The following is a 20,937-nucleotide window of genomic DNA, read 5'->3' as shown; positions in this document are numbered from 1 at the left end:
TGTGTAGACTATGCAATGATTACACCAACGGGTTCCTGGAATACATCGCAAGATATTTTACAAGAATAAAACAACATCATCTTAATTAATTGTTCAAAGAATTGATTGATATGAAAGGTGAAATAATACCTTCCTTACTTTAAAACTTTAAACTACCTTCCTGTCCTGTCATCTGTCCCAGCGTTACAATATTAAGTTTGGTAACACACACAACAAATATGAATCTAGTTCTCCCAATTGTGAGTGAATGTGCTTGGCCCTAAATGTAGCTTTTTATAAAGGACTAGTTGAGCACAAGCACAAATAATTGATCCTGATAATCCTGTTAATATTCAAAATAACAATTATTTTTTAAATCGATTAACGATCCTTTAAGATGAAGTCAACTTCAGGTCAAACTGTCTGCATGTGAAAAAAGGCTAAAAATGAAAATATTAACAGGAAAACAGACACCAGTGCATTGTTTCAACACCCTAACCCATTCCCATTCTATTTTCTGGGGATGGGCAGGAATCAACGCCAGTACAAGGTTATGGGTTTCTTCATAGGTATCCTGGAATCATACCTCAAATCTCTGGTTGCTGACTTTTTTGCCTTTTTTGTTCCAGACAATCTTGGGCTGCGGATCCCCTGTGGCCTGGCACACAAAGGAAGCCACTCCCCCCTGGACTCCTGTTTGGTCTTCTGGGGTCCGCGTGAATCTGGGAGGTGCTGTACGGGAAAGATGCAATGGAAAAGTTAGGTTGAGTTCAAACTTCCAGAGACGCTGTGTTTCAGGGTGTGTGTGTGTGTGTGTGTGTGTGTGTGTGTGTGTGTGTGTGTGTGTGTGTAGTCACAGGAGCTGAAGGAGTTTTGATGAATGAGTTACTCATTGATCTACATAAGCCTGCACATCACCATCAGTTTGTCTTCTTCCCACATACATGTATACATTTTTTGTAATACATTATTGTGTTAGTCTAGTGTTAATGCACTTAACCCTTAACATCTGGCAATCCTGTAACTGCGTGTGTGTGTGTGTGTTTGTGTGTGTGTGTGTGTTTGTTTGTCACTGTTTTATTTCAAAAATTTAAATAAAAATAGGAGAACGTCGTGGAGCACCACAGCTGCTTTGGTGTGTTTGTGTGTTACAAGGTGCACCAATTCTTGGAGTAGAGGTGCACCTACATCTGTCTTTTGGTTCAGTTGTGCATGTGGGTGGCACATGTGTGTGTGGGTCTCTTTTTTCCCATACATGTGTGTGCACGTGCCGCCATGTTGTTTCCCTGTGTCCCTGTGTCACCAAAGAAGCTTAATATTTCTGTACCATAAAGGATTTATGAAGACTTACTCCTGACATGACCACTAAAACCCCTCTCTGCGGGAACGCCAACAATATCATAGCCACAGCCGCCGGTGGATTGTGACATCACGACATCAGAAAGATGCGGCACGTCAGTCATGGCACGTCACAGCCAGCTCGCCTAATGGCATTCCAGCCAAACCAGAAAATCCCTACTTAAGGGCTTACTGCCATCCGCCCTGACAAAGGGAGAGAAATTGCTTTTTGCTGTTTAAATGGAGGGAGGGAGAGAGGGAGAAAAGCTGAGCTTTTCAGAGAAGGAGAGGAAAAGAGAGGGCGCTGAAAGAGTGGGCACAGCAGAACAGAGGAGCGGGTGAGATAAAGAGAACGAGTGAGAGAGACAGATGGAGAGGGTAAGGAAGAGATAAAGCATGAAAAACAGAAGTGAAGGCAGATAGGAGGACTAGCAGGAGGTGAGAGCGCGCGAGAGAGAGAGAGAGGGAATGAGCCAGATGTACTGGCAAACATGGTCAGAGAGCCCCAAGCTGCCCGATCACCTCTGCATCTCACTGGCACTTCTACCTCAAAGACTGAATACAAGAGAGTGTGTGCCTGCGTGTGAGAGAGAAGGAGTAGGAGTGTGTGTGTGTGTGCATACAGCCTCTCTCAGACAGGCACTGAACTCAGGATATTCTCCTGGATTTATCCGGAAAGGCTGTATGTGAGAACACAAATGTCCGAGTCAGTTGCTCAGGAAAATGTCCACAACTTTTACTCCCCTTGTCAGTGAGCCTCAGTGAGAACACAGCCGGATCTGCTGCAGACAAAACCACGTGATTTCCGTAACAGAATTCCTACACTATGCCCGGCCTCCTGAGGCTCTACCAAGATGTCAGCCCTCATCTGAGCACATATTTCGTTTGTTGTGAATGTGTCTGACTCGGAAAATCTCCTTCTGCATTCATGATCTGTGATATAGGTTAAACTCTGTAAAATACCCCGGACCCAATATGTGTTTTTTCTTATTGAACATAAAAAGATGATCAGGTCAGATTAATAAAGAATACAAAAATAATGGTGAATTTTAGCCCCTAATACTTTAGTTACTGCACGTATAGCTGGTTCATACATGGCAAACCACTGTACATGTATGTGATGCATGAGTGAGTGAGCAAATGTGGGTGTGCTCAACGGAGAGAGAGAGAAAGAGGGAGTAAGGGAGAGAGAGAAAGAGGGAGAGAGGGAGAGAGGGAGAGAGGGAGAGAGGGAGAGAGGGAAAGAGAGAGAATGAGGAGTGGGAGAATCGCTCTCTTAATCCTTTTGCTAATCTCTCTCCCACAAAACAAATGAAAAGTGTAAAGCCAGCAGAGCCATGCTAAAAGGCACGGTAGATCTTTCAATTGCTTTTTTATCTTTTCCTCTTTATTTCTCCATCTCTCCATCTATCTCTCTCTCTCTCTCTCTCTCTCTCTCTCTCTCTCTCGCTTCAATTATCTGCTGTTTAAAAGTCTTAGGTTCTCGCTTTCTTGAATTTCACCCCTTTATCTCTCTGCCCCACTCCTAATTCTTCGGCACCGAATCGCTTCCTCAGCCCCTTCCTCCTCCTCCACAGCTGCTCCTCTTGCTCCCACTTTCATCCTCCTCCTTGTTTCTCTTTCTCCATCTCCTCCCTCCATCTCTGGGGTGTTACATAAGTCGTCCTGTCACATTGACTGACTTAATGAGGAGGAGGGGGTGCAACCGTATGCTGCACACACTTCTCCCGACTCTCTATTGCAATTCCCCTTCTCTTTTTATTCCTCTTCTCCCCTCTTGTTTTGTGCTCTCATCCCCTTTCGCTTGTCCCCTCTTTCTACCTCTTTCACTCACTTTTCCCCCCCAAATCCTCCGCCCTGTTCTCCTCCTATCCCATTCGCTCCCTCCCTCTCTCTAAGTCCAAACTGCTCGGTCTTTTCCAAGATCATCAGGGTCTTTTGGCCGTGCTGCTTGGTGGGATTAAGCATTGACATTTGGTCCAGGGTGGGGGTGGAGGCGCGGGTTCATGCCCAGAGGGGCACTTGAATATTTACTGTAGTTAAGGGGGGAGGAAAGCAATGCCTGCAAGTTTATTATTTCATATATGAAGTAAAAAATGATGACGGGCTGAGAAAGGTATCAGAAGAATTTGGTCTATCGTCGGGAACATTGCAGTGGTCACTGCTTCACTCTGGATGTGGCCTCTGACGGCCTGCCTCCTCCTCCCTCCTCCTCCCTCCTCCTCCCTCCTCCTCCTCCTTATTATGACCCAAGATGGAAGTGAGGGGAAAATGCTAACTGGGTCCACGGAGAGAGATTTAGATGGAATTAGACGCTGCCAATCTTTCCCTCTGTTGTGTGTATTTGTGTGTGTGGTGGATGGAGGGTGGCCTACATAAAGTTGCCATTCAGATCTCCACAACAGATGGCAGGGATTACAAAGTCAGCTCCTCTCTCTGGACCACTTTCGAGTCACAGCTGAAGACGTGTGATAAACTTTGAGAGATGGTCTTCACCTCTATTTGGCATTTGGAAAATCATTGATACAGAAGAAGCACCTGTAGGCACAACAGAGAGATCGCGCCCTAAAATGAAACAAATCTGATTGGATCAGGAATTTTCATCAAAGCGTTACATACAAGTGGAAAGACAGCAGACAGCTGTGCTTCTCAACCAACATCTGCATTATATTTTGTTATGGTGATAACATTTTTTGGTTAAACTCACCTAGGATGAACCTAGAAACTATAATGAGACAAACGGATTTTCTGCAGAGTGGCACAAATAGCAAGACTAAATGAGACTGCAGGGACATGTAGTTGGCAGACCTCTGTCCTAACTTACAGGGACAGGCCGGGAGAGAGATTGAGTTTAAGAACCGGTGCTAGAACAAACCTTCAGGGAGTGTGTCTAATCTAAGAATCAAAATTAAATAGCGAATGGGGCTTCTATGGGTTTTATGACAACAACATTTTACAAGAATAAACTCGAAAATCATAACATTTTAATATTACGAAAATAAAGTTGTAATATTACGATAAAGAAGTTGAAAATTCATGAGACTTGAGTCGTAATATTACGCGATTTTTTTAAAAATTTATGTCTAATCTCTTAATATTGTGTATTTTTCTCATTCAATTATTGAATTATAGATTTTTTTAATCTAAGAATTACTTTTTCTCTTTGTCATATGTAAACATACAGTACATATGAGTGAAATTAGCATTTAATCCTTAGGATTCCACAAGTCAGATTTAAGGAATTAGAGGGAAATGTTTCATGTATGATTAAATTGAATTTAATGTTCTAGAGAGAATCATTCTGCTCTCTGACTGCATTGATTTCCATAAAAAAACATAATGAAAGAATCAAATCTTTGAAAAATGCAGCTATTTGTGTGCCCTCCAGTCTTATCTTGTGTGCCTTTAATCACTTATCTGTTCTTATGCGAAATAAATCATGAGGCGTACAGGCCCATCCAAATAAATCAAGTCAACAAAAAGGATGGAGTCCACAGCACAGAACGGATCCGCTCGACAAAGGATCAAATTGTAAACAGAAGCTCTGAGATGCAGGATTACTGAGGAAGAATAAAATATGAAGAATATAAGATGACAAAGCCGAGGTTTCATCAGGAAAAGACAATGGTTTTGACTGAAAGGAGCAGATGGGGAAGCCCACACATTAATGGTGGTTAATCCTACACGCGTATGTGTATGTGTGTGTGTGTGTGTGTGTGTGTGTGTGTGTGTTTGTGTGTGTGTGTATGGCTATTCCTGCTTCTGTTGAATAGAGAGGAACATCCCTCAGAGGAGGAAGCAGATAAATGGTTATTGAACTTCCCGATCTGATCGATACAAGGCGCATCACCCTCGCACACGTTCGTAATGATGCTTGATTTGTGCGGACGTAGGTTTGTGTGCACGAATTGCTTTTGTGTGAGTCTTTGTGTCTGTGCGTTGGAAGTTTTGATCATATCTGAAAAGGCCACTCTGGATGTTGGTACAACTTGCCAAGCATCTGTGCTTGCGCCTCACATTTCCCTGTGTGTGTCATGTCGTTAGGCATGTAATGAGCATTTTGGAGTCTTTGCCAGGGAAAGATCCGGCTGCATAGTGTTGCATGTAGCGGTGGGTGGATAGCTGATGACTCCCCAAATGAGAACTGAGTCAGGCTTGTCAGACAAGTTGAGGAATGAGGCCAATATCAGGGCCTGAGCCAGGGCCATGATAGTCACCCTCAAGACTGGGCGGGCAGCTGGCCAGGAACATAACTTAAAACACATTAACATCAAACCGACACATTAAGAGCAAATTATCAGCTGCTCGCTTTCTGCTGCTGGAAATGAAATTGGATTACTGAGGCCAATAAACACAGAGAGACAGCGATCGTCCTATACTGCCCCAGAAAACCTTCGGCGTAAAAAGAAAATGAAATACGAGCCATAACCTTTGGTGTCACTTCACCTTAAATTTAAGCTGGTTTAAGTCTCCATCCTAAGCAAATCTGGGGTATCACCTGATTCATTTCAAGTAATTTATTACATAAAACTGTGATCTGGTGATTTGCATGTAGCACGTCATTGCAGCGTATAGATCGGCAAACACCCAGCTGATGTCTCCAAGCATCAATCCAACAACCTCCTTTTTACACTAGCATAGGATAAAATGCACTTCTACTGCCCTTAGTAATGCGTGTCCAATTAGCATGCCACTTGCCCGCCATAGCTGCTCCAGGGTCCGACTAATGGTGAGTTAATCAGGGTTAATTTGTTAGAAACACAAGAGGAGGATTTAATCAAATGGGGTCTTCTGTATATACAGGTCATTAGAAACACAAGGGACACCCACTGGGGAACACAACTTTACTGGGTCAGTGCTGGCTCCCCGTAAAGATGAACAGAGGGTTTTCTCAGCGCCGGTCTCAGCGCGTTACTCACGGACCGCTGGTCAGCTATGCTACGGCTAAGCTAACGCTATGCAAGGGCCTCTTTCACAACCTGCTAAGCTATAGTGCTAAGCTAGCACTGGTCGGATCCTGTTAGTCGCGGATGGGCGCACAGCTATGCTAGTTGCTAATAGCCTCACCGCTGAGGGCCAGTGATGCAGGAAAAGTGGAGAGGGCTTCATTTTCTTTCTCATCAGCGCGGACTAATCCGTCTCACTCAAGGATTGACGTTAATAGATAACGATGGAGAACTTATTAAGGGCCCGGCGGGTCACCGTGCTACAAACTGAGCGTGAGACTACACACTCCAAGGTGTGCGCTATGCCCTCATTCCAGAATATGAAGCCTCCTAAACTCATCAGGCCAGCACCGCCGGCAACCAGTTAAAACAATAACTGAGATTGGCATTTTAATTTTGTGTGCATATGATTTATGAAAAGGTTTGTGATGTGACCCATTTCTGTCGCCTCGTGTGGAGAGACATTTGCACAGGAGTTGATGGAAAGAGGCCGCCAAGCATTTAAATGAGGCGTTTTTTTTTGTTTTTTTTAAGAAGCTGTTGTCATATTCCGGATGAGCAGGAGCTGGCAAGTTCTCACCGGAGCTGAATTTTAACACAATATGATAAATTATTCCAGAAAATACACCATGAATTATTAAGATAGTGATGAAAATCTTGATAAGTGGCATGTGAATTAGAAATGAGGAAATTAAAGGGCATTTGCAGCGCGATTAGAGTTGAGCTCGTTTCCTGTGTTTCCTGACTCAACGTTGCTGAAGACTATTCTGTAATATCACAACAGATTTGTATTTGTGTAGCTCCAAATCAAAATATACATTATCTCAAGGCACTTCACATAGAAGGTCAAGACCTTAATATTTGTATTTTATAAATTCATTTCTCTTCAGAGTTATATCTGATAATGTTTCCCTACCTTACCCTGGTATAAGTAAAAGTGAATCCTCTAGGGTTTTTAACCACTAGGGTACAACTATCGTCAGGTGTCTTCTGGAGATGCTCCGAAACCATTTTCACCTTCCAGATACCGATTCTGATACCTGGACTTTTCCTTTAAATAGCTGTTAAACTACAGCCACCAACAAGCCAGATGATAAATATAAAAGAAAAAACTGTCGACAAGGAGCCAAAGTTTAGAAAAATAAACTTTGGAATAGAAGTGATTTGAGGGAAAGGAAAATTTCACTTTTATTTGGGTGAATCTAATCTACTCTAAAGACTTGGTATTGGATCAGTGCATAAATCTGGGTTCTCGCTGGTGGCTGACATGACCTTTTTGGCAGTTTCATAAGCATTTCATGGGGCTGGAATCTGTATCATTGTCTTTCTGCATCTCTGAAACGTACACAGTATATCTCATTTGTTTAAGTATTACACAAACTATATTATAAAATGATCACTTTTAGGTTTTATGAAAGGTTAACCAACACAACCATAACACAAGATAGCCAACACAAATATAATCCACCTAAGAATATACATTTGTTACTCTTTTTACATTTTGGTTTTTGCACAGGTTCAATAAACAATATAATGTATTGAATTAATCACAATGCTTATCTGGGTGACAGCTTCACTTTGCTCTAAAGTGTTGAACTATTCCTTTACAGACTTCTGAAAGAATCGTCTATGCTCTATTTTTTTTTTAAGACTTCGGGGGAAAAATGTAACAAAAAAACTGGCAGAAAAAAATGAATGGGAATGAAATAGTTGACCAGTGTGTTGACCAGCAAACCACTGGCAGAATATTGGTCATTTGATCATCACGACCCAGCCCACAGGAGATTAGACTCAGTGCCTCTATCCTAACCCTACCAAGACCAGATGTTGACTTTATTTGTCAGTGTGAAAGGGGGCTGACTTGTGACTCGCTTGAAGTCTCAGTATGATGTTGACATTTAGACATTTCATACTGCAGTTATGGGTGAAAAGGATCTCTGCTTTTTTCTTAGCACTTTAAATCAGTTAGGGAATACCAATCAATCACAGACAAGAAACACGATCCGTCCAAGAAAATAACTGCTTGATTCGGTTTCACACCGTTTGCTAATCCCCGGACCACAAACCTTGAACTGTGTGACCCTGCCACTTTATCTCATTCCAGTGAAACCTGACGGTGCCTCATCCATCAGCTACAAAAGTGACGTGGAGCTCACGGAACCAGAGACTAATCGCATTCTAATCTCTTGTCCACCCTGAGCTCTACACAAGCATGTACATTTACATACATATAAAACAGACGACTACAAACATACTTACAAGGGCACATGTATGTCACTACACACAAATCCTTGCTCATAAGCCTCTACTCTTTGAGAAACTGTATTACATGTATGTTAGATTGCCACTCAATGAAATAATCTATATTGTGTGCAGCTGTTGGGCCTTTAACACGTGCACTGCACATTGCAGTTAGCATTAAATACATGACGTCAAGTTAAATAACAGTTAAACAGCATGCTATGGACATGAAAAAATTGCTAAAGAAATATGACTAGTAAAATTTAAGTAAACTAATCTAGTTTTTTTCTATTCGTAAAAAAGGGATCTTGTTGGGAAAGAAAAGATACATTTTGTCAACTTTAACCCTTGAACTCAGCACCTGAGGGGAAGCTAAATGAAAAAAACTTAAAGGTAACCAAAGACGGCTCTTGTCTAAGCCCTTGACAACTGGTGCCTTGCTCAGGGGCTTCAACTGAAGTAAGAGCAGTGCTGTCATCGTACCGATCACTTTTCAGACTCCAGTCAGCCTGTGGGCCATACCTGTGCAGGCAACATGTCTGAATGTTGACAAGTCTGTCAGTCTTCACATGAGAAAGAGCTGTGTTTCCACTGCACACGGCCGAACATGTCACGTAGGAAAAGGTCACATTTTTTGTTACGGAATAGCTCAGTTCTTTTATCGATGTTCCTGTGGTTTTTTACATCAAGCTCTGTGGATGGGGACACTTGGAAAAGCAGAGCGTTTACAGAACATAAATGATGTGATACAAGCTGAGGGTCTCACATTACCAAGAGCCACCCTCCGCAGAATCCTAAACCACTCTCGCCTGGTTTGAAAATGTACAGTCTGCTTACTAAAGCACTGGGCTGCAACTCAGCAAGATCTCCTGTAGTCTCCGAAGAAGGAGCTGTGCTGGAATTTTACATAGTTATTTCCAAGCTGGATGAAGGGGGGGGGGCGACGACGACAGCTTGTTGATTTTTTGGCGACATGAGGGTCAGCAGACAACCCCCCCCCCCTCTTACCCCCCCACCCGCCTCCCCATGTTTTTGAATAGTGTCCTGTCGCCCTGACTGACACACGGAAGGCATTCAGTTCCTCGCGCAGAGCATCTCGCTCTGTACACGGAGCAGTGGCCTAGTTTGTGACAGGATCAGAGCATTACTCTTAATCCACCAGATACATGTCATATGCACGCACGCGCACACAAACTCACTGAGAGAAATGGTGGCGAGATGGAGGTGGAGAGAAAACGGGAGTAAAATAGGGAGAATATTGAAGGAAAAAAGCTCAGTGCACTGCTTGTATTGTTTGCACCAGTGGTTGTGTGCAGGATACATATATGGTGCAGTGTCATGCAAGGTTTCCAACCATGCACAGGAGATACTGTTCCAACTGTCTGCATCTTAATACCCCCAGTAGTGTCTACGTGGGAGCAATTGTGTAAAAAGTATGTGATGATATGCCAGATTCTTTAATCAAGATCCATGAATTACTCCCTGGGAAAATGGTTAAAATGATTAAAAAAAACGCCCTATCCTGCAATGTATCGGCATCAAAATGTAATAAGGGTTCTATCTCTGTCCTGACATACACTATGTGGCCTGTCCTTTGTATCAACCTATTAGGCTTATAATATATTCCATTCCTTTTGCTGTGAACTTTGAGTGAAGCCCCAACTAAAAGCTTTTTTCTTTTTTTTTGGAGTACGTTTAACATTTCAAAACACGGCGACAAGAGATGAGCGCCAAAGATGTCAGTGTCCCTGCAGCCTGTTTGAATTCTTAACATCCAAATCTCCGAGCCCCCGCTGTTGATATTAAAAGAGGCACTGCACGTCAAACAGCCAGAGATAAGAAGAGAAAAGAAGAGCCTTTCCTCCCCTTTCCCCCCTGAAGCCCTCTGTCCCTCCTTTCTCTACAGATTATGTGTTTGTGTCGAGAAGAGGTGGAGAGCGGGCAAAGAAAGAGCAATGAGACGAGGGCGGGGGGGGACATAGACTGAGGAGACAAACTGCAAAATCACTTCCACCCCCGTTGCATCTGTGCTGCTCCTCTCACCCTCACAGAGGAAGTTTGGGAGCATCGTCGTTTTGATGGATGAGTGGGTCTTTACTGGGCGACCCCGAAACTCACACTGGAGACAGGAGGGCACGAGATCGAGGGGAATACAAGAGTGGATTGTGGACTGGGCTCTGTGTGAATGTGTTACCTTTAAAACATTGCAAAACGTGCGTGTGTGTGTGTGGTTGGTGATGATATACGTTCAGTATCCCACTACCATGAGCTTGGAACAACACTGCAGACCACACTGTACTGACTTCGTGTTGTCTTTGCTTTGCATTCATTGTGTAATTTACCACAGCCCATTTACATTGAAGAAACCATTTGTTTCCCCAACTAGACACAATTATTACTCAGTTGCTATTTGTTTTTGCTATTGCAGCATGGGTTGGTAATCGTGAAAAAGCTAGCATGAGCAGGCTACACTTAAAGGTTCAGTGTGTCAAATTCAGTGAGTGAATTTGCATGTTGCAGCTGAATACCCCTTCACCCCCCCCCCCCCCCCCCCTCCACTGCTAGCCTTCAATTTTCTTTAGTAGGTCAGGTTCAATTAGGTCTTTATTAGAGAGGACCCGCTCCCATTGTAAACATAAACTATTTAAATACAAAGGGCCAATCCTCGGGTGAGGAAATAACAATTTGTACAATCAGATGATTACAGGATTATTTTACATTCAATTCCTGCCAATAGTTCTAGAAGTCTAACTCCTGCCTACCATCTCTGCTTGGGTGGTGTTTGAGCATTGCTGTAAACATTTGGGTTAATGTAAGTAAACTAGTCATTTTTAGACATTTAATGATGAATTATTCATTGGTCCAGTTTTTTCTAACAGCAGAGGATGAGGAAGTAGCGCTGCTCAGACGGTAACCTCTCCTCTTGTGAACACAACAATGGTGGAACCTCTTGGCAAGCGGCCATCATCGCCACCCACTCCTGGCAGGAGACCATGTTTGGCGGCACAGTAAATGGATACATAGTCTGCAAGGCGAGTCTGTACAACTGAATTCTTTAATCCTCTTCTTTCTCCTCTATTATTTTGTCTACTCCATCTTTTTGTCTTCCTACGCTTCTGTTCTCATATCTTTTGTCCTTTGTCTCAGCACAAATCCGGCTGTTTCATTAACAGTGTTATCGGAATCAAAGACTCAATCCTAATCCATCCTAATCATTAACCTGACAGATTGACTGGGACGTCATGCAGGGTCAAGAGTATCCCAGTAGTGGTTTCCTTCTGTTTGCTCGCGTAAACATCCTATGCTGGTTTCAAACACCTGGATTATCTGTTATCTGCAGGTTCTGGGAAAGAACCTTTAGAATATAAACAACCGTCTCAAGCTTCTGCTCATCATCTGCTATCTATCTTCAGTTAGAGTCAAAAGGTAGTTTGCCTGAAAAAATAAATAAATCAATAACCGGGCTCAACTGAAGTCTGAATGAGCTCACAGAGGACGACAGTGGACGAGCCCCAATAAGCGATCTCACACCCACACGTGCACACACACATGCACATGTTGGACACAATCACAGAGGCAGTGGAGAAATTATCTGATTTGCCATATGCTGTCTATCTGTCCGTGCCAAATACTGGGATGGACCAAAACAGCTGGCCTCGTATCAAACCTGCCTCCTAACACACATGTACAGATCATCACACACAAGACATTAGGGACGGGATATGAGGGGGTGGAGCGTTAAAGGAACCCATGTCCTCTCGACAAGTGCATTCAGATGATGTGTATAATCTAACAGCTTCTTTATACACAGGTACACATGTGGGTGTGCGTGTGTGTGTTTGTGGCTATGTCCTCACTAATGCATAGTCGTTTTAAAACGGCATTTGAACTCTATAAATGATAATCTCCGTCCATTCTAGCACACCAGGAAATAAGGTATATATCATGTGGCCATTCACGTGTACTGGGCTCGTGAATGCCGGCGTTACCAGGAAGCAGATTGTCTACTCTGCAGTTGGTTGCTTGGTTCATGAGCAAGGAAAAACAATGATGAATTTTCTTGGAGCGACAATGAGGTGGAACTGTTCCTGACTTGAGTGTTTACAACATTTTGCCGGGTGGTGATTGTGGGTGGAAGCGCCATCGTGAATAAACATTTCCTTTTTTTGCTCGTCCATACAGTAACACAGCTGCAGAGCAGGGCCAGCAGCATTTCCATCTTCTAAGTTTAAAGGCTCTCAAAAACTCTAATGTAGTGTGGAGAGCATTTGTAACCGCAGCAGCAGCGATGTGTTTGGATAATAAAAATATAGGAGTGTGTGTATGTGAGTGTGTTGGAGAATGAAAAGACTTACAGTCAGCATCAGCGAGGAAGAGGAAGCTGAGGAGGAGCAGGCCTGGACTGGCAGAGTGCATCATGGGATATGTCGACACATGCATGCTGTATCCACCGTGAGCTCACTGCCTCACTGTACAACAGGACGATAGAAACAGGCCCTCACAACCTGGGGAGAGAGAGTAGACATTAACATCCTGCTAAGCTCCAAATTAGGGAGAGATTCAGACATTATATAGTCACACACACACAGACACACACACACACACACTAGCACGCAGACGTGTGTTCCCTCTAGGCCTTACACTCCAGTTATGCAGCTGCCTCTCCTCTTCTCGCTTCATTAGGACCATACACTCATTGCCGGAGGTGTGTTTCTATGTGTGTGTGCGTGTGTACAAAGTTCACAAAGTAGCTGATGAATTTCAACTTAAAGCAAACATTAGGCATAAAAAGCATCAGTCGGCTTCTACAATGTTTTTTTCCCTCGTCCCACGTGAGCGATGCCCTCGATTTTTCTGCTTTCAGTTTTTATCTGTTACACAATCTACCAAGCGGGCCGGACCTCAATTCCCGATTTCGTTTCATACGCACGTCGAAAAAACGGCATCATTTCAGATTGATGAGGAGAGTGAATGGCTTTAAGATGGAAGGGTGGAGTGAGGGACTGATGGATGATGGGCAGATTAAAGTGGGAGGAGACTGACTGCTGTTATCTGCGGGCTATGTAGCACACAGTGTTGGATCAAGATACAGCTGAATGTCTTCATGCCTTCATCCTTCGCTCACTTCCTTCCTTTGACCCCCTCTGCCTCTCCCAGCGCTTTCCTCCTCATTACACTTTCATCCTTTACTCACACCCGATATGGAAAGTTTCCTTTTTGCAGTTTCCTAAATATTCCTTCCTCAAATTTAAATTTCTTGTGTTTCACGGCCACAATCTCCCATGTTTCCTCCTTTTGTCTTTACTTCAGTCCAATTTGTTTACTCTCCCCCTCTCCCCCTCTCTCTCTCTGTCTGTCCGTCTGTCGTTCACATCCATCCGTCTCTCCGCCATCTGCGGCGCCTGGTGTGAGTGTCTGGCATTAGAAGATACCAGGCGTCAGTCTGTCTGTCAGAAATCTCACCGGTCAAATCACGTGACACGATGAGACATGGCAGATCACCGCTGCTGTCCAGAAACTGACAGCCCTGAGTGAGAGGCCCTGCGAGGCGAGCGGGCGATGAGACGCAATGTGTCCATGTGTATTGTGCACTTGTGCTTGCACTGGATTGTGCATGCATATGGGGCAACTCGTGCATATGTTGATGCCTCTGTAGCATATGTATATATTCATGGTGACTGCCTAAATTGCTTGTATATAAACCTCTGTGTGTGTGTGTGTGTGTGTGTGTGTGTGTGTGTGTGTGTGTGTGCTTGCAGCTGCATGCTCCATGTCGCGTGTGCGTGCATGCATTTGTGGGCTTTCCAAAACTGGACAGAGTCATCAGCAGTGGCAGCAGCAGTCTTAATCCGCTCCACTCCTGAACAAGCCATCTGATTAAAAAAGAAAAAAAAGAAGGTGGGGGCAGAAGAACTCTGGAACCCGGAGCTCAACGCATCCCTGCAGCCAAGGCAGCGAGCAACTAAACCCATTGTGGATTTTCCACTTGGTTTGGTCCAAAACAATTGCTTTGGGATAACCTAGATCTCTCCCTGCTCAAATTAAGTACCCTGTGCTGTGATTTACAGTATCCAATAGTATGTGTAAAAGGAATTCACCCACCTACCCACAACCCAGGGAAATTACAGTGGCAATTCTTTCTCTATTTTCTTTAGCTTCGGGTATTTATTCGATTTTTTGGGTAGTTTACAAGTGGCCTTTGTCTTTAGTTTATTGATTTACTTATAACTGATGAATATTTTTGTCGTCGGACAGTGTATATATATTTTTTCTTTCACAAGCTTTGTTTTCAACCACTTTATCCACAGCACCATGACCCCTACATAATGCACTATACTTTTTATTTTACTGGAAACTCTGATAAATGGCATAAAGTCACTATTTGCTTATTTGTTGAATAAAGTCAACATATTCGATGAAAGATTAATATGGTTAAAGGCTTTGAACTATTAAAGAAGGTTATCTGCTTTGGAATGTGTGTGTATATGTGTGTGTGTGTGTGTGTGTGTGTGTGTGTGTGTGTGTGTGTGTGTGTGTGTGCGTGTGTGCTTGTGCGTTTGTGTGTTCATGTGTGTGTGTTCGTGCGGCTGTGTGCACTTGTTTGTGTGAGGCCACTAATCACTCGGCCTGATTCAATGTCACTGGAAAAGCCTGCATTATTTAGTATCTCACTTCGCAGCATGTCACGTTAATTAAAAAGCTAAGATAACGGTGGGAGAGAGAGAAAGAAGGAGACTAATGAAGAGGGCGAGAGCCAGAGAGAGATAGAGAGAGATGAGGTGTGTGGAGGGGGGAGAAAGGAAAGCAGGGTGGTAAACAGAGCTATGAAACAGAGAAGAAAAGGGAACTGGGATGGAAAGCAGACAAAAAGAAGATAACCTGAGCCACACAAACACACACACACACACACACACACACAAACACACACACACACACACACACACACACACACACAGATACACAAACACACATCAGGTAGTCTCCATATTGTAATCTGGGTGGCTGTGGTTGCTTGTATTACAGAGGCCTCGACAGGAGAGCCTCCCGACTGCCTGAGCTTCTGCTGCTGCTGCTCTGGATCACAGGCAGCTTTAAGCCATTCACTTACATTCGTCCCTATCACTCAATTATACCCTGTCTGTGGAGGCCTGAAGCAGTCAGTCACACTTATCTCTGAGATAGTTCCTGACAGAACAAAGACTGACTCAAAGAGTGACAGACTGGGATTATTTTCCACAGGACAAACAGACGGACACATGGGCAGGAGGGAGAAGATGCGGACAAGAACCGAGGAAGAGGATAAGGTGATAACGATAGAAAAGTTGGATTAAAGGAAGAAATAAAATGAAGTGTTACTTTAATTCCTACAGGAAAATGTGATAAATTGTCAAATGTTGACCCTTTAGATGTGTTAAAAAATGATCGATCGCATTCAAATATCAGAAATAGAAAATAGCTTTCATACTGTATCTTGACAAACGGTTGTTTAAATGCTTAAAAACTGTGAGTATCCTTCATCCATCCATTAACTATAGTGTTGATCCTATGAGAGTCAAGCTCACCTAACCCCAGTACACATGCCATTATATTGGGGGAGGAAGCCAGAGTACCCAGAGAAACCCATGCAGTCACAGACCTAACCGGTATTCCAACCAGGAGCCAAGCAACGGTGCTAACCACTGTACCACCACGCCGGCCCCAGTTGTCATCAGTGGAAACACAAATCAATACTAATCAATATAATTTGTCGTAATTGCAGTGACTGGTGGTTTACTGGATTATTATTCAATTAATTAATTATTAACTGCCATAGATAAAACTAGTTATTAAGAGATGACGCTATAAAGTTTTAAGACGTGGAAGCCTGGGTGAAAAAAAAGAAGATATAAAGACAGAAAGAGATCAAAACGTGTAAAGAGTAGAAAAAGACAGTGTTGGTGGATGATAAGAGAGGTGGGGGGGGGGGGCGGAGGATAGACTACAAAGCGAAGGCATAGTACAGCCGGAAGGGACATTGAGAAAGATAGAGACAAAGACAAAAGACAGATCCTAAAAAGCATAGCTGAAGGCAAACCGTGCGCCACGGCCGAGAACACTGAGTTTCCTAATTTCATTTGATATTCCCACCGCTGATTCACCAAATGCAATTAGACATACTAATTAACTTATTCTGTTTGCCCTGTTAAAACATTGGCAGACTGACAGAGATGGGAAAGGAGTGACAATTTATACTTGTTGCCTCAAAGTGTTCACAAACCACATAAGCTGAGGATTGTGTCCTCCTCCTTTTCTGGTGAGGAAGGTGGTGAACAACCAAGAGCTATTGAAACATTTGTTATCTGATGCCATCTTCCAAACTGGTCAAGACCTCTAGCTGATGGTTGCAGGGGATTTTCAAACCAATCACTTCAAACGCTGATCTGACAGCAGTGAATAGAATTTCCTTTTTATTGTGAAAAAACCCTAAATATGAATCACGACCAGATTTTATTTAGAAAATTTTTTCTAAACTGGAATGGTTTTCAATTTTCGCTCTGGAAATGAAAAGATTAGGGACGGACGGATGGACGGACAGACGTACTGATAACTATATCCCTCCGCATTATATGAGGGATACGGGGGATAAAAAAGAACCAACCACAGAGATTAATACCGACAGATGTGTGATGTTAGTGCAAGATATTAAATCCAAGAGATAAATTGTTATTAAATCTGTCTCCTTGGCATGAACTGGCAAGAAATCGACTCTATAAGAAATATGTGGCTGATGTGCACACTGTGTATTATGATCATTTGGTAACATATGAATGCGCTTAACCATGAGTGTGGGAATGTTTCCCTGACCAATCAAACATCAAAAGAGGTGAAACAGATGTGGTTTTAGAAAATAATCATGTTTCCTCCCGACGGTCGTTATTTATGATACATGAGGTCCAGCTGCAGTCTTGATTATTACTGTTTATAATCGGTTATTTCTCATTGTGACACAAGGGATAAACACCAGCTGCATAAGCTGCCGTCAGTCACCAAAGTCTGATTCCCCAAGTGGATCCACGGAGCTCTGGTGACGCAGGATGACATCATACAAACTGGGGATCCATGTGGATAATCTTTGGTACTAAAGAGTCAAAGGAACTAACCAAGTGCACTAAACTTAACAGTGTTAACAGTGACAGAAGTCTTTGACTTAACCCAAGACTGTTTATAAAGATGAACAACATGTCTGCACTTCCATCCACTATCTAGAAATAAAAACAATATATCCTAGATACGGACGCAGCCATCTTCGCACATTTGGAGCCAGTGTCGTGTTCGGTAGCTTTTTGCGGATGGAGGTGATCGATGCACACGCTTGACCAATCATGACTCAGTCTCAGCTGTCAATCATTATGTTTCACTCTCATTTTTAAAGCATCACTAAACTACTTAAAACCAAAGTTAACGGCTAAATGAGCACTTAGACTTGGATTAGCAGGGACGATCTAAAACGACAGAAACCCTTTATGAGAAAATTGTATCTAACAAAACTTGATTTATGACATATACTGCAGCCAGCCACCAGATGGCGATAGCAATGCTTTGGCTTCACTGTTGAGGAGCTGTCATGTCGTTCATCTTTGTAAACAGCCTATGGTCCCAACACATATTACTCTTGACACTTGACCTATTTTTTAGACAAGTTGAGTCCACGAGTTATCGTCCTCATGTCCCATCCTTAGCAGTGCTGTCTGCTGTCCGGTGGCCATTGCTTTCAGTTCGTAAGCCAACGCTGACACTGACTGTTTCAGAAACCTTTCTAAATCGTTCTGCCCTCATCTGTTCCTCTGTCTCGTTCTGTGATTACTGAAGTCCTTAAACCAGAGCTTCGCCGCGGAAGTTGAAGATGCCACCGTGTCGTTCACAGTGGAGTCTTCAAACACTCACAGCAGATGGATAACAATTCGGACAAAAACGGCAAAAATGTCTCACACAGCACAACAAACGAAACATAGCTGGAAACGGATGGAAGGAGGTTTGTTCGATGTATATGTCTACTGAGCATGTGTACACCCAGACACTTGTGCAATTGTGATAAACCAGTTGTGTGTCATCTCCCCTGCTACACTACATGTTTCAAACAGACTCCAGAAGTAACCCGTGAGCATGTTTTTAAATGTTGATCTTAAAAAAGCACACAACTCTGTGTTTGCGGGGACGGAAGCTGATGACATCATATTGTCATAAAGATGTTATCTGCATCCACATATAGATACACCCACCTTCTTATAGCACCCGGGAGCAGCAGGTGGATGCAGATGGAGGAGAGGCTTAGAGAGACAGGAGCTAAAACCAAGTATGTCTGACAGAGGCTGAAAAGAAGTGCTGCAGCAATGTCAAATTAAGTCTGAAGTTTAGAGGATGTAAACCTTTCAGAGTACATATGAGCATAATATGTCTCCTTGAACTATTGAATGGCAGAAATCGCATATTGTACTTCAATACAATGCATTGCAAATTACTTTTTACTTGGCTTGGACTTTGTGAACAACAACCTGCTCTTAGTGTAATCTGGTCAGAATCATTTTCTCCCTTAAATATAATAGATACACTTTCTAGGTAAGAGCCCGCTGATACCTTTCTTTATATAGCCCGGACAACAAATGACCAAACAGTAGTTTTCACTGGGAGATGGAGCCCCAAAAACTGCGAGCAGTCATTTGAGTCGGCTTTCAGGACGCTGGCAGAAACAAGAAATCAATAAGACAGACTGAGACGAGAGGAAGGGAAAATGTGATTGATTGAGATGAGGATTTAGGCCGTCTGGCTTGTACTCAACTCATCACTTCCTCTCGTTCCCCAAAAACAGTATGTCCCCTCACCCCCCCCCTCCATCCCTCCATCCCTCCCTTCATTCGTACATCCCTCCATCCCAGCTCCCTCTTTTCTACTCTCCTTTCTTACTCTGTGTCTTTCTTCCTTTATCTCCAAAGGGCCACACAGGCTATAATTCTCTTCAGACTTTTCTCATTCTTCAGACTGTCTGACTCGTGGTCTCACCAATAGCTTTTTTTACTCTCTAAAACAAGGACTGGAATTTTAATTGAAGAATCCAAATTTTTTTTGACACTATTACCGATTAGTGTCCAGCTTTTATTTCCATTCAGAATGCATTATTATTTCGATTTCAAAGTTTTATTTGCAGGCATAACTCTCTTTTGTCTTTTTCCTTGTTGTTTGAATTAATGCCCCCCTCCAAAAGGAGCCCTAGTCCTTCTCCTGCAGCTCCTTGTGTGAAAGTGTCCTGGGCCCAACCGATGAAAGATGAAAATCCACATTGTTTCCGACATTGTTGAATAATGGCTGCACCTTGACAATGGCAGAATTCGGGAGCCAGCCTGTGCGGATGGTGTTGAAAAGACATTTATTCATCCCGGCAAACATTGTTATTGTTGATGTAACAGATGAGGACAAACCAGAGACAACATGTTTGCATCAATTTATTTCAGCGGCGGTAAAGCTGATAAATACTCCTGTCTCCTCTCACGGCCTCAGCAGACTCGTAGGACAACAACCCATCTACCCAGCCTCACAGACCTGCCTGTGGACTGTTGCCCCAAGTCAGGCAATTTGATCCCATCAACAGCCTTCACAGCGTGGGAGCCACACTGATTGTCAGTCAAATGCACAATTTCCCCCCAACTACTAGTTTCCACTAGTCACAAATCACGTCACCTATCTGATCGACAGAAAAATAAAACACCTAGCCCTGTTAATGTCTCTATTAGCAGGCGGGATTTCATCAGCATTTTACCCAGTGGCTAGTTTCACTTCTCCCAATCTGATGATAGAGCGTCCAAATAACACAAGCTGAAGTGTCGGCTGAACAAAGTGAAAACGGTGCACTAAGCAGAGTGCTGAACGTGGCCAATCGAAGGGTTAAGCCAGCTGTGACTAACAGCCTCGTGCTGGGCCTCGATTGGACCATCTCTGGCAGCCATCCATGATATTGAAAGAGCAAGAAGTCAGGAGAGAGACTGCGAAAGGCAGAGAGAGAGAGAGGAGCGGAGGGAAGTTGAGTGGATTAGCAAGAGGTGGGGGGATGACAACATGTAATTACCTATTTACCCGGCCTTTAGTGGAAACCTCATCGAAGGCTAATTGAGCAGTGCATTAGTGAGAGGGTCGTAAAGATAGCGGCAGGACTGCAGAGGGAGGGATGGAGGGAGGAGGAGAGCGGAGGATAAGAAACGAGGCCCAGCCATGTGGCGAGAGGCTTCATAGTTACAGTGAGGAAGGATGGGTGAGGAACGGAAGGAGAGAACAGGAAGAGTATAGAGGAGATGAAGTCATGCAGCACTTTGAATCAATGGTATTTGCAGGGAAGCAGTAAAGCCACAATGGAAACATACTCAAAGAGGTTTTTCAAGTCAGTAAAATGTCCTCAAGTATCAAC

The 20,937-nt window shown here is 43.3% G+C and overlaps 1 protein-coding gene across 1 annotated transcript in view; it reads right to left on the bottom strand.

Annotated features, from left to right (window-relative positions):
• ptprdb (protein tyrosine phosphatase receptor type Db) overlaps nucleotides 1–20,937 on the bottom strand; it is an 88,610-nt gene that overhangs the window by 50,724 nt on the left and 16,949 nt on the right. Inside the window, exons 2-3 of the mRNA XM_053419413.1 lie at nucleotides 12,860–13,009; nucleotides 566–711 (exon numbers count right to left, since the gene is read on the bottom strand). Coding sequence (XP_053275388.1) covers nucleotides 566–711; nucleotides 12,860–12,944 — 231 coding nt within the window. The 5' untranslated portion in view covers nucleotides 12,945–13,009. The remainder of the gene's footprint in view (nucleotides 1–565; nucleotides 712–12,859; nucleotides 13,010–20,937) is intronic.

This window comes from Pleuronectes platessa, chromosome 3, assembly GCF_947347685.1.
Source record: "Pleuronectes platessa chromosome 3, fPlePla1.1, whole genome shotgun sequence".
In the NCBI taxonomy this organism is placed as follows: Eukaryota; Metazoa; Chordata; class Actinopteri; order Pleuronectiformes; family Pleuronectidae; genus Pleuronectes; species Pleuronectes platessa.
The sequence above is the reverse complement of the archived record's forward strand: the minus strand, read 5'-3'. Positions and strand labels throughout refer to the sequence as shown.